Source organism: Ictidomys tridecemlineatus, chromosome 11 (genome assembly GCF_052094955.1).
Source record: "Ictidomys tridecemlineatus isolate mIctTri1 chromosome 11, mIctTri1.hap1, whole genome shotgun sequence".
Taxonomy (NCBI): Eukaryota; Metazoa; Chordata; class Mammalia; order Rodentia; family Sciuridae; genus Ictidomys; species Ictidomys tridecemlineatus.
Genome location: NC_135487.1, coordinates 110342513 through 110358190, shown reverse-complemented (window position 1 = coordinate 110358190; position 15678 = coordinate 110342513). Strand labels below are relative to the sequence as shown.

The 15678-nt window shown below is 34.4% G+C and overlaps 1 protein-coding gene across 2 annotated transcripts in view; it reads left to right on the top strand.

Annotated features, from left to right (window-relative positions):
* The window catches only part of Gdap2 (ganglioside induced differentiation associated protein 2), a 63595-nt gene that overhangs the window by 863 nt on the left and 47054 nt on the right, over positions 1-15678 (top strand). The window contains exons 2-4 of one of the 2 annotated variants that reach the window (XM_013362688.4): positions 6360-6403; positions 9460-9702; positions 10897-11036. In XM_013362688.4, coding sequence (XP_013218142.2) covers positions 9527-9702; positions 10897-11036 — 316 coding nt within the window. In that variant the 5' untranslated portion in view covers positions 6360-6403; positions 9460-9526. The remainder of the gene's footprint in view (positions 1-6359; positions 6404-9459; positions 9703-10896; positions 11037-15678) is intronic. The other variant, XM_005334928.5, reaches the window with a different exon arrangement.

The window sequence follows — 15678 nt, the reverse complement described above, 5'->3', positions numbered from 1 at the left end:
TATACTAAAGTAAGCCCCTGCCATCGCTTATTGAACAAGAAGACATCTATAATCAACCTGGAAATTGAACTTTTATATGATTGTCTTCGTGTTTTTAAGAAAATTAAAGCAGTAAGAATACATGAGATGTCATTGGATACTGGATCGCCATAGAAATGGGTGTTTTGAAACAAGATTTATGTGAATTATATGAATGAGAAGGCAGGAAATGGTGGCATTAGACTTATTTCAAGAAGTCTGTAAGGAGAGATCAGATGGATGTATATTGTTAATATCTCCTATAGATGCTACACATTCTTATAGGGGCAAAATATGTACTTCAGTAACAAACTACATAGTTTAAATTCTACCTAAAGATACCCCTTGGATTATCTGACTCTGAGGAAGCTATTTTACAACTGTGTAAACTGCAGATAATATTAATGATAAATAATTTATTTTTCTGTAGACATGCAAGTTCTCTCTTGTCTCTTAGAGGTTCATTGGAAATTTTGCCTCCTTTTGCATATTCATTTCAGTATTACTAATTTGTTAATGGATCTAATTCTGATATTCACTTTATCTGCCATCAGTCTAGCTGCCTTTTGAAGCAAATAAAATCTTGAATATGTGTCCATTTTGATATTTAAAAGAGTCATTATTTGGGCTGGGGATGTGGCTCAAGCCATGGCGCACTTGCCTGGCATGAGCAGGGCACTGGGTTCGATCCTTAGCACCACATAAAAATAAAATAAAGATATTGTGTCCACCGAAAACTGAAAAATAAATATTAAAAATTCTCTCTCTCTCTCTCTTAAAAAAAAGTAAGAGTCATTGTGCTGGGCACAATGGTTCATGCCTATAATCCCAACAGCTCTGGAGGCTGAGACAGGAAGATCTCCAGTTGAAAGCCAGCCTCAACAAAAAGCAAGATGCTAAGCAACTCACCAAGACCCTGTCTCTAAATAAAATACAAAATAGGGCTGGGGGTGTGGCTAGGTGGTCAAGTGCCACTGAGTTCAGTCCCTGGTACCAAAAACAAAAAGAAAGAAAGAAAAAAGAAAAAAAGTTCTCTTACTATTAAAAATTAAGGGAAGGGGTAACTACAGAAGAAAGAGTTTTACAAGAATGATATCAGAACAGCTGTGAGTGCTAAGATAACAGATCTTATAAAATTCCCTTACACTATATCCGGGTTATAACCCTACTTTCATATTCAAATTTTGAATTGCTCAATGTATTAATACTTACAATTGAAACATGACATGATTTGTTTGATATGAAAGTGGTGCTGCTAAATCACTAATAGGACATGTGCTTTTGGCATTTTTTTTTAATGATGGTGTTTTGAAATGGGCCCATTGATGGGACTTAGAAATGTTTTGTTGTATTTATTGTTGACACATTTGACTAGTTAGTTTTTATATGAGCAACTTAAAAAATGTTCCTTCTATTTGCATAAAATGATTCTCAAGTACAATAGATTTAGTGCTGGGATAGAGGTGGTCTGTACAAATATCCTAATATACCCTGAATTTGTAAATATTGAAATACAAAAACATAAAGAATGGTAATCTTGTAATTTATGCAAATCCAGTGAAATAAGTCTGGTAATTATTGAAGGTCAGGTGTATGGACCAACTCTCTTTGTTCTTTTTATCCACACTTGTCTAATCAATGTAAGTATTTTGAATGACAAATAAATAGAAGTTCTCATTTTTCTCTTCAATGCCATTTTCTTTTTGTCTAGAAAAATATCAGGTTTTTGAGACAGTGATCAGGATATTCTGCATGATTCTGTCCCATCTTTTTTTTTTTTTTACTCATTCTTTAACTGTAAACTCTTAATTTCTCTAGCCAACTCAGTTATTCATATAAGACAATAATTAGAGAACTTCTTAAACTAAAAGATGATGGGATTTGGGCAGGGGAGAAAGAGCTGCAGTGTATTGAGAACTGTTTACACTAGATCATTTTAAATATAAAGAACAGGTAGTATACATAATGCTCTTTATATTTAAATTCTTTCTGTTCCACTAAGATACAAAGAAAGTATGGCTAGGGAAATAGATTGATCCATTCTGGAATCTTCTGATTTTTGTCTTATGTAGACTTTTTGGTCTGAGGACATTAATATGCTTCAGAAACCTGTTATATTAATGCTTAGTGTTTGCTTATCAACTTGTTCAAACAACAGAATTGATCATTTGATTTTCACCAGAAAATCTTGCTCCCCATTAATGTTATCCAGAATTCTGGCTGTAGCTGGAGATTATTGTGGTCTTTCCCTGCTCCCTCCCTCACCTGAGCACTGTTTGCATTCTTTTCTATCACTGGAATTTTTAATCTGAGAACTCTCTCAAATTTATTTGCGGATCTGTGATTGTATGAGTTCTCGAAAACATATTTTGGGGGTAAAAAGGTCTTCATTTTTCATGTGGTTTGGGGTCTATTGCCTTGAGAATGTTAAGAACTATTGTTCCTAAGTCAGATTTTGCTGCCTACTTTGGGTTTGCTACTCTTTTTGCTTCATTGCTACTGTGTGTGTGGGGGGGGAGGGGAACGGGAAGTTTAAATCTTTTTTTTTTTTAATGAGAAAGATCAATTTCTGCTAGGAGATGGTGCTTCAAAAGAATTCAAACTTTGTTATTGCTGTAGGTATATACGTGACTGCATGATCAATATAATTCTGCTACCTGTACACTCAGAAAAATGAGAAATTATATCCCATCTGATTCAAATGTATGATAGGTCAAGATCATTGTACTGTCATGTGTAACAAATTAAAAAAAATCAATACCCATAAAAAAAGAATTTAAACTTTGTTAAATACTATGACATAAATGTAATGGCCTTTCCATAAATTCCATTAAATTTTGCTCTATAGTGAGAGCTATGAGCATTATATTACTCATTTAAGACTCATTGTCTTGTGGGTCACAAGGACTTTTAAGGACTGAGAGGAAAATCCAACAAATTGTACTAACAAACTATGAGTGGAGATATAAGAGAACTATTAGTGTATATCAAAGAAGATAATAGAATTTCAAGAAGAGAAGTGATCAATTGTAAATGTGACTAAAATTTGATTAACTCTTGGCTTTGACTCTTGTGAAGTTATTGTTGACCTTGAAAGAGCAATTTTAGCATTTCTGGAGAGTGGAAACAAAACTAAAATATGTTGAATAAATAGGAGAAAAGAACACAGTAGTAAAAATTACTCTTAAGAAGTTAATGGGTAGCCTAGGTGGTGGTACACATCTGTGATACCAGTGACTGGGGAGGCTGAGACAGGAGGATAGTAAGTTCAAAGCCAGCTTCATCAACTTTGTGAGACCTTGTCTTAAAAAATATAAAGGGCTGAGGAAGTAGCTCAGTGGTAGAGCACCCCTTGGTTTCTTTCTCAAAACTACACACACACCAGAAAAAAAGAAAGGAAGGAAGGAAAGAAAGAAAAAGTTATACATACACATATTTTTTAAAGTGGCGAAAATAGCACTTTGCTCTGAAAAAGAAATGGAATAGTTTTTGAGAATAAGAGGACGAGAGGAAGGAGAGATGTTATGAAGGAAAGCCAGGTGTGATAGTGCCAGTAATCCCAGTGGCTCAGGAGGCTAAGGCAGGAGGATTGCAAATTCAAAGCCAGCTTTCAGCAATTTAGGGAGACTTTGTCTCTAAATAAAATATGAAAAGGTCTGGAGATGTGGCTCAATGGTTGAATGTTCCTGGGTTCAATCCCCAGTACCACCACCACCACCAATAACAACAATAATAAAAAGAGATATTATGAAGGGAGAATTGATTATTACATTCTTTTAAAGAAGAACTAATCAAGTTAATGGAGTAAATGCTTAAATTAAGGCCATCGGACTGGCTTAAACATGCAGAATATACACTAAAATTACTTAAACTAAAAAGGTTTTTCTCAGCAAGAGAAACAATAAGAGAGGTAAATAGGGAGCCTACATCATGGGAACAAATTTTTACTCCTCACACTTCAGATAGAGCCCTAATATCCAGAGTATACAAAGAACTCAAAAAATTAAACAATAAGATAACAAATAACCCAATCAACAAATGGGCCAAGGACCTGAACAGACACTTCTCAGAGGAGGACATACAATCAATCAACAAGTACATGAAAAAATGCTCACCATCTCTAGCAGTCAGAGAAATGCAAATCAAAACCACCCTAAGATACCATCTCACTCCAGTAAGATTGACAGGTAACTTGAACTATGAACATCAGAAAAAACAAAGAGCATTGAGAATAACATGGATTTTAATATTAATCTGTCCTTCCCTTCAGTCCTCATGTTCTCAAAAATATTTGGATCTCAAGGTCTTGTTATGTTTATGTTTACTAGTTATGTTTTCTGTTTATGTTTCTTGAACCTCTGGGTCTTACTGCCCTCACTGTGAAATACAAATTCTAATTCCTACTTCATGGATTTTCTGCAAGGATTAAAGAACATATTTGTAACATGTCTAATACTCTATGACTTACTGTACCTGTCACAGTGGTCTTTTTGTGCTTCTTTAGTGTCTGTTTTCCACCTTAAGGCTCCTAGGTTTACTTTGACATCTGTGTGTAAAACCCTCCTATTTTTGATATTGTCACTTTCAGGAACACACATTCTTTGCTTCTCCAATCTAAATTAGCTGACTTCTGGGAAGTTATTGTTGAAAGAGCAATTTATCATTTGGGAGGAGCAGAAGCAAAACTGCAATAGCTTGAATAAATAGGAGAAGAAAACGACAGAATGTGTAATTGTTCTTACTATGGCACATTTTCACATACTTTAATTGTGTATTTATTTCTGTGATTATATATTTTTTTTTTATTTTTTTGTGCCTCTGTCTCTTCTACTAACAAAAACCCAGCACCTAAAAGTGCCTGAATAGTGAATGCTGGGACATAGTGTGGGACATAGTAAGTAAATAAGCATTTATTATCCTCTGCTTCACTGTGTAACTCTATGTCAGGAATTCAGAAATGCATAGTTGCATGGTTTTGATTCAGTGTTTTCCTTAAGGTCTAGTGAAAATGACAGCAGGAGTTAAAGTCATTTTAAGTCCAGCTGAGTCTGGAGGATCTACTTCCACCATGGTTCATTTATATGTTTCTCAGTTGATGCTGGTTATTGGCAGGAACTCTCAATTTCTTCCCAGGTTGACACTCCCATGTGCTGCATTGACGTCCTGATGTCATGGGGCCTAGCTTTTTCAGAGCTGACAGTTTAAGAGAACAAGGTAGAAGCTGCAAAATCTTCTGTAACTCATACTTGGAAGTCACACACTGTTGTTTCTGCAGTGTCCTTGTGTTTATGTAGACTAGCCCTGTTGTGGAAGGCAGGAGCACAAGGGCATGAATACCAGGAGCCAGGTTCATTGAAGGACATCCTAGAGACTGTCTACCACTGATGCTGTGTAGAATTACAGGGAGTAGGACCAGGAATGATTAAGACAATTGCTGAATAGTGTTGATGGATGATCTGGCTTATGTAGGAAAACATTTGCTTTGGCAGCAGTCAGTACTGCTGATTACATGATTTCCACCCCCACCCCCCCTTCGTGGCACAGGAACAGAATCAGAGAAAACAGATGTTGGATTTATCTAGGAATTAACAAGTCATTACAATGGAAAGTCATGACATTGAAATATGAAAAAATATGTCTAAATTCAGCAATTTGTGTTTGTTTTGTTTGGTGCCTTGTAGAGTCTTTGTCAAAAGCATGTGCTTTTAGAGATGTAACTTCATCTTAACTCTGGTGCAGGAAACTTATATTGGCTCTGAGAAAGTTATAACCAGTAACTTTTGGTGTGCTTTGCTTTGTGCCTGTTGCTCTGCTGTATGATTTTGACACAGATTATCTCATTTAATCATCACAACCCAAGGAGTTAATTAACCTTATTTTAAGAATAAATTCTGGGTACAATCAAGAATAACACAAATATTAAAGTCCTGGATGCAAACTCAGGCCATCTGATATCAGAACCTGAGCTTTTGCGTTATATTTTCCTACCTCTGCTTCACTATGTAATTGAATGTAGAGACACTCAACTTAAAATACTTCAGAAGCTGGATTTAGATTGTGCATACAATGTTATTTTACCTATCACAGAAACAGAAACTACATCAAAATTTGAGAGATTTCTTCTATCTCTAATATTTTAGTACTTTTCAAATATTCTATAAACAGGTTCTACTTGGAAAGAAAGGTTATTTTAAAGAAGCAATTACATCCTGAAGGTTGATATTCAAGTTTGTAAACTGAAAACTGTGTTTAATGGGATTTTTTAATATTATGGTTACAAACTTTCAGCACATGTCCTGGTCATCAAAAGTTTGCATATTTTTTGTAATTTTGAATTTCAGCAAGGACTCATTCCCTCGAGATTGGAGCAGTTCAACTATGATAAGTGAGTGTAGTCTCCTTTTGTCCAATTTTAATTCAGTTCAGTTTGTGCATATAAAGTTTGAATACTTGTAGCTAGATCAGCAAAATTTGGTTGCCTCTGGCTGAGTAGATGGACTGAACACCAACTTCTAGATAAAATAAGTTTCTTTATATCAAAATAATTTGAAAATAATTTGTATTTAGTATCAAACAAAAATAGTCTCAGATTTACTATAATATAATCTACAAAAATTTCAACTACATAAATGATCACACTTCCTATACCATAATGTTGATATGGAATTAGCATATTGCACTAACTTTCCAGTTTGTATCCCATGTCTCAGCAACAAACACCACCGAATTAACTTGGAAAGGGCACATTTGTTTTCCCAGATTCAGACAACAAACATTGGGATCATACTGAAAAACTTTTTAAAAATGTTGTGCCTTATAAAAAGTCTTTACTTTAAAGGGTAAAAGACACATCACAGACACATCCACTTTTCTCCCCCTCAGTATCTGTGTGCTCTAGTGTATGTTCATGTTACCAGCAACCTCCAACTTGCTAGACCCACTAATCAGTTCTTGGTCCTATTGCTCAACCTTTTAGTAGTATTTAACTCTAGCTGATCTTCCTCCAGTACTCCTCCTTGGAATGCTTGCTTCACTTAGCCTTGGGCTACCAAACTTTTTCTGGTTTTCTTTTTTTTTCTAACTCTTTTTTTTCTCTGTCTCACTTTCTGACTTGTTTTTCTTTTAATTTCTAAATTTTGCTAGATATAATAAGTTTCTTTATATCAAAATAATTTCAAATATGTATTTAGTATCAAACAAAAATAGTCTCAAATTTACCATAGCATAATCTATGGTGTAATTGAATGGAATTAGTCTTAAGAGCTCTTTTTCCCTATTTGAATTTACTCTGTAGACAATCTCATTTAGTTCCTTCAACTTTATATACCATTGCATATGCTTAGGCTTCCAGATTTATACCTTTAGCTCAACCTCTTCTCTGACCTCTAGCCTTATACAGTTAATTGGATGTTTGACATAAACACTTGACCACATAGTGAGAATCTCAAACTTAACAAGTCCAAAAACACTTAAAGTGCCAGGCACAGCAGTGAATGTATGTAATCCCAACAACTCCAGAGGCTGAGGCAGGAGTATCCCAATTTTGAGACAAGCCTTGGCATCTTAGCAAAATCCCATCTTAAAAACAAAAAAGGTGGGCTAGGGATGTGGCTCAAGCTGTAGCGCGCTTGCCTGGCATGCGTGAGGCCCGGGTTCGATCCTCAGCACCACATACAAACAAAGATGTTGTGTCCGCCAATAACTAAAAAATAAATATTCTCTCTCTCTCTCTCTCTCCCTCTCCCTCTCCCTCTCCCTCTCCCTCTCCCTCTCCCTCTCCCTCTCCCCCTCTAATATATATGTATATATTTTATAGAAAAACAAAAAAAGGCTAGGGATGTGGCTTAGTGGTAGAACTCTTCAGATTCAATCCCCAGTATCATCAAAAAGGAGAAAAGAAAAAAGGTAGGGGTTATTGGGGAGTCACTTGATTAGCACTATACTCGGCAACTTTCTCTTGTCTTCTCTGAAAACAGTATTATCATCCACACAGTTGATGCAACAGATAATCTAGGAGTTATCTTTGATTCTGCTCTCCACCCCCTCACTTCTACCTTCATTTAGCAAGTCTTGTTGGCTCTACCTTCAAATGACATTCCAAGTCTAGCATTATTCATGTCTGCCACTTCACCTATATTACTTCAGTTGTTTTCTACTTGGCCTCTACTTCTACTTTCTACTTTCCCCCTCTTATTTCATTGTAACTAGAGTAATCTTTTCAAATATTATTTATTCTTAGTAATTATCTTGATTATCCACCAAAGGCTTCCCCTCATATTTAGAATAAATTTTAAACTTCTTACCACAGTTTATCAGACTATCATCTGATCTTTTCCTCTCCCACCAACCTCTTCACTTACCTCTCATTACCTCTCTTTTCTACACTAGCCAAACTGACCTCCTAGCTCTTCCTGAAATACAGCGCACTCCTACCTGCCCTGTCAGCTTTTGTACTTGCTATTTTCTCTACCTGAGACACTCTGCAGAGCTTCATATGGCTTATTCTCTCACATTAATTCTCTGTTCAGATATCATCTTTTCTTTCACAAAGCTTATTACATCCAGTCATTCTGTTAGATACCTGTTTTTTTTCTTTTTTCTTTCTTTTAATAAATATTTAATGAAATACAAATAGAATATAAGGTACAATAGACCTACTTGTTTCTTTATCATCTCTCATCTCTTTTCCACTGAAACAAGCTCCCTAAGGTTAGGGACTTTTCTCTTATTCACCAGTGTATCCCCAGTGTCTGAAATAGTACCTAACACATAACAGATGTATACAAAGATTATTGCATGAATCAATCAACCGTTTTACTGAAACAGCTGTCAGACTTAATAACGAGTTAAATATCTTTCTCTGGCAGAATCTCCCATGACCTCTCTCCAGTACTGGATACTTTTGTAACCCCCACCTTTAATACTGTATGTCTATACAACCAACCCTCTGTATATCCTATAATTGTCAAATACTGCTCCTTTGCATATTGCCTTTTAAATCCATGCCTCCTCTATCTTCTTTGCTGCCTAGTTGAAACCTTTGTTATCTTACTACTTCATTATAGAAACCTCCCAGCATGTCATTTTAAATATGTCTTCCACATTATTGTCAGGCTGACCTCTTTAAAACTATACATATTATTTATCTTGGTATTTCTTGTAACATCTAGCACTTTTTAAAAAATAGTAAGCACTCAGTGAATGTAGAATGAATAGTTCTGTTTCTGGAAAGTAGAACTTGTAGGCTATATAATTATTTTAATGTCTATAATTCTTTATTTCCTGTTTTTAGAAAAGTGGTAGCAATTCTTTGTTGACCATTAAGTGACTATAATTACATCATGTATTATTACAGCAGTTCATAGTAGAGTTTTGTGTTCTGACTTAGTAGAATTAAAGTAATATCTTCTCTATTAAAATGATTCTTTCTTTTCTCTTAAGCTGAAGTCTCCAGGGAATATTGAATCGCTGAGGAATTTGGGAAACGACAAGCCGAAGTTCCCATTCCATGGATCCTTTGGGAGCACCTTCCCAGTTTGTGGATGTGGATACACTACTAAGTTGGGGCGACTCATATGAAGATGAATTAAATTCTTCTGATATTACAGCTGAAACATTTCAGGAAGATAGTATTAGGTCACCTTTTCTTTATAATAAGAATATCAATGGAAAAGTGATTCTGTGGTAATTCTTTGATTATATCATATTATACTGTGATTAATACTTTCTCATAATTTCTTCTAAACTCCTTTTAAGTAAGCTCTAGAATTAAAGTGGTTGCCTTACATATACATATACAGCTTTATTGATAAAATTGATGTATAATAAACTGCACATATTTAAAGTTTACAGTCAGGCATGGTGGTACACATCTATAATCCCAGTGGCTTGGGAGGCTGAGGCAGAAGGATCATGAGTTCAAAGCCAGCCTCAGCAATATGAAGCACTAAGCAATTCAGTGAGACCCTATCTCTAAATAAAATACAGAACAGGGCTGGGGGTGTGGCTCAGTGGTTAGGTGCCCCCTCAGTTCAATCCCTAGTACCCAAAGATAAATAAACACATAAATAAAGTTTTCAGTTTAATAAGTTTTGACATGTGCATCTGTGAAAATATCACCACAATTAAGATAGCAGATATACCCATCAACTTAAAGAGTTGTTTTTTTGTTCCTTTGTAATCATGCCCATCCCTGTCTGTACACCCTTGCATAGTTAGTGATCTTCCTATCATATTTTAGTTTGCATGTTCTAGAGTTTTGTATAAATGTAACCATGTGTTTTTTGAACTGACTTCTTTCATTCAGCATAATTATTTTTAAGTTTAGGTAGGTCGGCACATATATTAGTATTAGTTAATTGCTTTAAAAACCCTTTATTGAAACACAATTCAATGCCATAAAATTCACCAATTTAAATTACATAATCTAGTGATTTTTAGTATATTTATGGAGTTGTACCACCTTCATCTAGATAGTTTTTTATTAGCCCAAAGCATTCTCTCAGTATCTCAATTTTAAGCAACCACTGATTTACTCTCTACTTATTTTGGACATTTGATAAAGGTGGAATCAATATAATAAGATGTGGGCTTTTTTATGACTTAGCATACTGTTTTCAATGTAGTACAAATGAGTACCTCATTTCTTTTTTTTGTGGCTGAATAATACTGCAGTGTATGGCTATACATTTTTTGATTAATTTTGGTTAAATTTCAGTTAATTTTTTGAGCCATCCATTTCTTTTTTAATACTGTTCAGTTTGTGGGCTAGCAAAAACATTTTTGAAAAGTGAGCAAAGATAGAATGTTTCAAGATAATAAGAAACTAGATCTCTTAAGCTCCCTCTTCTTCCCCCTTTTGCTTTTTTATTTCCTCAGGAAAGGAGATGTAGCATTACTGAACTGTACAGCCATTGTGAATACCAGCAATGAAAGTCTCACAGATAAGAATCCTGTGTCAGAAAGTATCTTCATGCTTGCAGGGCCTGATTTGAAGGAGGACCTACAGAAACTTAAAGGTGAGTGGTGAGTAAATTGTCTAAGGCATAGTATTGCTTATAAGGAAACATTTATTTTTATTTCCCTCTATCTTGAAGCATGTTTTGTGTTTAAATGAGAAAATTTTATAGAACTAAATAAAAAGCTTTTGAAAGTCTCAAAATATATTAAGCAGGACCCAGAGATTTTACTACCAGTCAAATTTCTCTGTCTTGTCAGTGAATTTTTAAATGATGATCACTATAGCTAATTAGATCTTTGGTAGCAGTTTCCTGGTTATATATTTTCTTGCATTGATGGTTCTTATAAAACAACTATCCTGAACTGAAAATTTTTTTATCATTATTTGATATCAATAAAGAAATTCTTTTTTTTCTTTTATACCGGGGATTGAAACAAGGGGTACTTAACCACTGAGTCACATCTCAGCTCTTTGTTATATTTTATTGTGAGACAGTCTCATTAAGTTTCTTAGGGCCTCGCTAAGTTGCTGAAGCTAGCTTTGAACTTAGGATCCTCCTGCTTCAGTCTCCTGAGTCACTGGGATTACAGATGTATGCCACAATGCCCAGCTGAAATTTTCTTACATACATTTTAGATATAGAGCATAGAGCATTACATTTCCAAAATGAAAATTTACTTAGTGATAAAATCAAAGTCTATGGCAAGAGCACATATATCCTCAATTAATTTGTATTTGATGCTTTTGTTTTTACTAAAACATGCTTCTGTAAATATTTCTTTGGAAACAGGAATAGGAGTAGCTGTATTTTTTCAGAAACTCATTTGACCTTGTTTGCATTAATTTCTTTTGGGGTGGGCAAGGGAATACCAGGAATTGAACTCAGGAGCACTCAACCACTAGACCACATCCTCAGCCCTATTTTGTATTTTATTTAGAGAGAGGGTCTCACTGAGTTGCTTAGTGCCTCGCCATTGCTGAAGCTGCCTTAGAACTCACAATCCTCTTGCCTCAACTTCCTGAGCAGCTGGGATTATAGGCATGCTCCACCACACCTGAGCTGCATTAATTTTTTTAATTGCCAACCTAAAAGCCCTTCTTTAAAAAATATTACTTGAGTCCAACTTGAATACTATGAAATTCTGTCTACCCATTTTATAAAAAGTGTTTTTGAAATACAGCAATAATTATTAAAAAGTAAACAGCAAATCCTACCTACATAAAATCTTGCTTTCCTTGATGTCTATCCTTTAACAGTGACAACTGTTTTTTGATACAGCAACAATATTAAAATTTGAACGGGATTTCTTATAATGTTGGTTCCATGAAAAAAGTAATTTTTAAAAAAAGTAATTGTATTATCTGATCAAGAAACTGAATTTTAACTGTGAAAGCAGAGGATGAAAAAAATCTTAATTAAATGATGAAACACAATGTCATAAAGAACATGTAGAAATTAGAAAGGATATTAAAGATAATATGTTCTTTGCTAAAAGTAACAGAAGCTGATCTGGAATAATTCCTAGCAATATGTGTGTGTACACATACACTTAGAACTAGACTTACAGATAATAAAGAAAATGAGAAAAGTTAATATAGTTACAATATTTAATTTATTGTTCAGGTATACCAATAAAGCCTCAATATTCAACTGAGTGCGTTTGGGAGTCTTTAAGCTGACATTCATATGATAACTCTGCCCTTTATTGCATGACTTAAGACCAATTACTTCACTGCTAAGTCTGAATTTTCTCATTTCTAAAATAGGAATAATAATAGTAGTTTCTACCTCATATAGCAAGAGCTTAATTAATATTTGGGAGTGTAAAAATTAACATCATGAAGACTAAATGAAATAATGGATGTTAAATGCTAGGCGTGTACATCCTAAATGTTCAACAAGCATCATTGTTCCTGTTGGCTGTTAGGTCTCAATTGACTTGTTTAATAAATCAGTGCAAACCTGTTGAGAGGTATCAGTAATGCACTGAAGGGTTGAATACTTAATTCTGTTCCCTTTTTACATTTTTATTAATAAATAAGTGATTATAGAATATAACTCAACCAGAATTTGTAGATGAGAGAAAACATCAGTAGATTAACCCATTGATGAAATCAGATCCTCATGATCCAATCACTTCCCAAAAGCCCCATCACTGAACATTAATTACTACACTGGGGACCAAGCTTTCAATACATGAACCGTGGTCCTTACATTTTGATCCTTACATTTGTGCAGTTTGATCCTTACAAATGTGCACTTACCTTTTACCTCAGTAGGACATTCTAGATCCAAACTATAACATATTGTTTCGTATATGAGCTAGAATTTGGAGAGAAACAAGTGAAATTGAAAAGTCACAGCTAATCTTTAATACTCAGATACTCAACTTGTCATTGTACCACTGTTCCTCAGCACTACATGCTGGGCAGAGTTATGGCCCCAGGTAAAGTTATTTAGTGGATTTATATTTATTTTACAAGAATTAAGAATACTTTCAGGACTGTGTTTTAAATGTTTATAGTGATGTTTAAAATTCAAGCTTTAGGATTAGAAAAAATTGGGACTAGAAAGAAAAAGTGAAAGCTGGGGAAGCAGTGTAGCAGGACTTACCATAATTCAGGGTCCAGAGTTTCTGCTAACAATTATTAAAGAAGGAAAAGTGTGATTCCAAGCCAGAATATTCATGACACTTAAAACTTCTCTTGTCTGAGCTCTGATCTGAGATTTCCAGGACTGACTCACCAAACTGAGTGTTCCAGTGTTTCCATGCTTGCTTGCTATTTTTTAAACAAAATAATACATTCCTATTACTTATTTTAATTATAATTTTCTAGTTATGCAAATAGTATTATGTAAATTGTATGCATACAAGCTAAAAATAACTAAAATCTCCACATTTACACCAACAGAGATAACCTCACTAACACTTTAGTGCAGATCCTTCTAGGTTTTTCTACATGTAGGTGTGGGTGTATACATACCTTGTATTTAGTAACCAAAGGAAAATGATTTTATGTATACTGTTCTCAAAATAAGAATTATGTACAATTCATCTTCTTCAGCAAATGAATTCCACCTTTTAATTTCAGAAATTTCTAATTGATCAAAAAATGTCCTCTGCAGCTGCTTTTAATCCAGAGCCAAACTAGTATTCAGTACAGCACCATATATTGCATCTTTTTGTTATGCCCATTAATTTGTATGTGTGTGTTTAATTCAACAGTCCCCTTTTTATGTCACTGACTTGTTGAGTGAACTGGGCCAATTGTTTTCCAAAATATCCTGCCTTTTAGATTTGTCAGATTTACTTGAGGTATCACTTAGTTTGTATATCCTATAAATTGAAATTCATATCTAATGGAGTCAAGCATTTCATAGGTGATGTTGTGTTGTGTACTTAATGTTGGATGATATTAGAAGACATGTAAATCCTGATTGACCTGTTAATGATCCTTCACTAATACTAAAATTGCTATCTGGATTGGGGTGATAGCAGTTTGATCCTTACATTTGTGCACTTACCTTTTACCTGGGTTACTGAAAACTAGTGGACAAAGGACAGTTTAATCTTTCACTTCCACAATAAGAAGTCAACTGGTAATGAAATAAAATCAACACTGTAGTTTCTACATGCACCTGGAAACATAGGTAAATATCATAAGGCACTTAAAAGGTTGAAAGTATTTATCCCTGGAAAATAGGAATTGAGATAGGCAAGAGCAGGGCAGATGTGGCCTTTAGACTCTACGATTGTTCATTTCCCCATCATATAATCACCTGTTGGTTTTAGTACCAAATTGATAATTTTTGTCTGAATCAATACTTCTTATTAAGCCCATGAAGTTTTGTTTTCAATCATTTCATCCATGTTTACTACCTGGTATTCTATAAAGTAGAGCTTTTCCTCACTAACCAGTATTATTTGATTACTCTTGAGTTACAATTTGTGTTAAAGAGGATAAATGCTTGGTTCTTTTAATTATCAATTTGAAAAATAAAGGATTAATTCAATAACTGCTTCAAATGATGACAAATGAGTTTTTCCTGGCTTTATCTTAAATTTTGAGTATCATTTTATGCCAACAGCTTTTCATTGATCAACATATATAGTTTTAAAAGACAGTGAAGTTTGTTTTCTGTGTGAACAAAAGCCACTCATTTGCTCTACCCTTGCCTATCTCAATTTCTATTCCCCAGGGATAAATACTTCCAACCCTTTAAATGCCTTATATTATTTACCTTCTAATTTTCTGTTAAAACCACAGTGTTGATTTATTTCATTATCAGTGGGTTTCTCATTGTGGAAGTGAACGATTAAACTGTCCCTTTTCGTGCCCCCTTTTATGTATACATATAATACAGATTCTCTTCCCCATTACCACCATCTTACCAAATTTTAATGTACACAGTTGTTCAGAACTGATTAGGAAACAGATTAGTATTCTTTTTATACAACTTCTTTTTCCTTTAGGTTATTAATGGATTGATTTTTATGTAAATAATTGTTGATTGTTTATTATTTTAGTTACTTATTATTTATTATTATTGAGCCACTGACTGAACCCCAAATATTCAATACAAGTAGAAACCTCCTCTCAATAAAGTCAAACACTTGAATTTTTCTTTCAGTCCATTTTTGTCTTGACAGGGTCCTTTTTCGAACCCTCCATTCCCTCTCCTCTTTAAACTGCTCTCT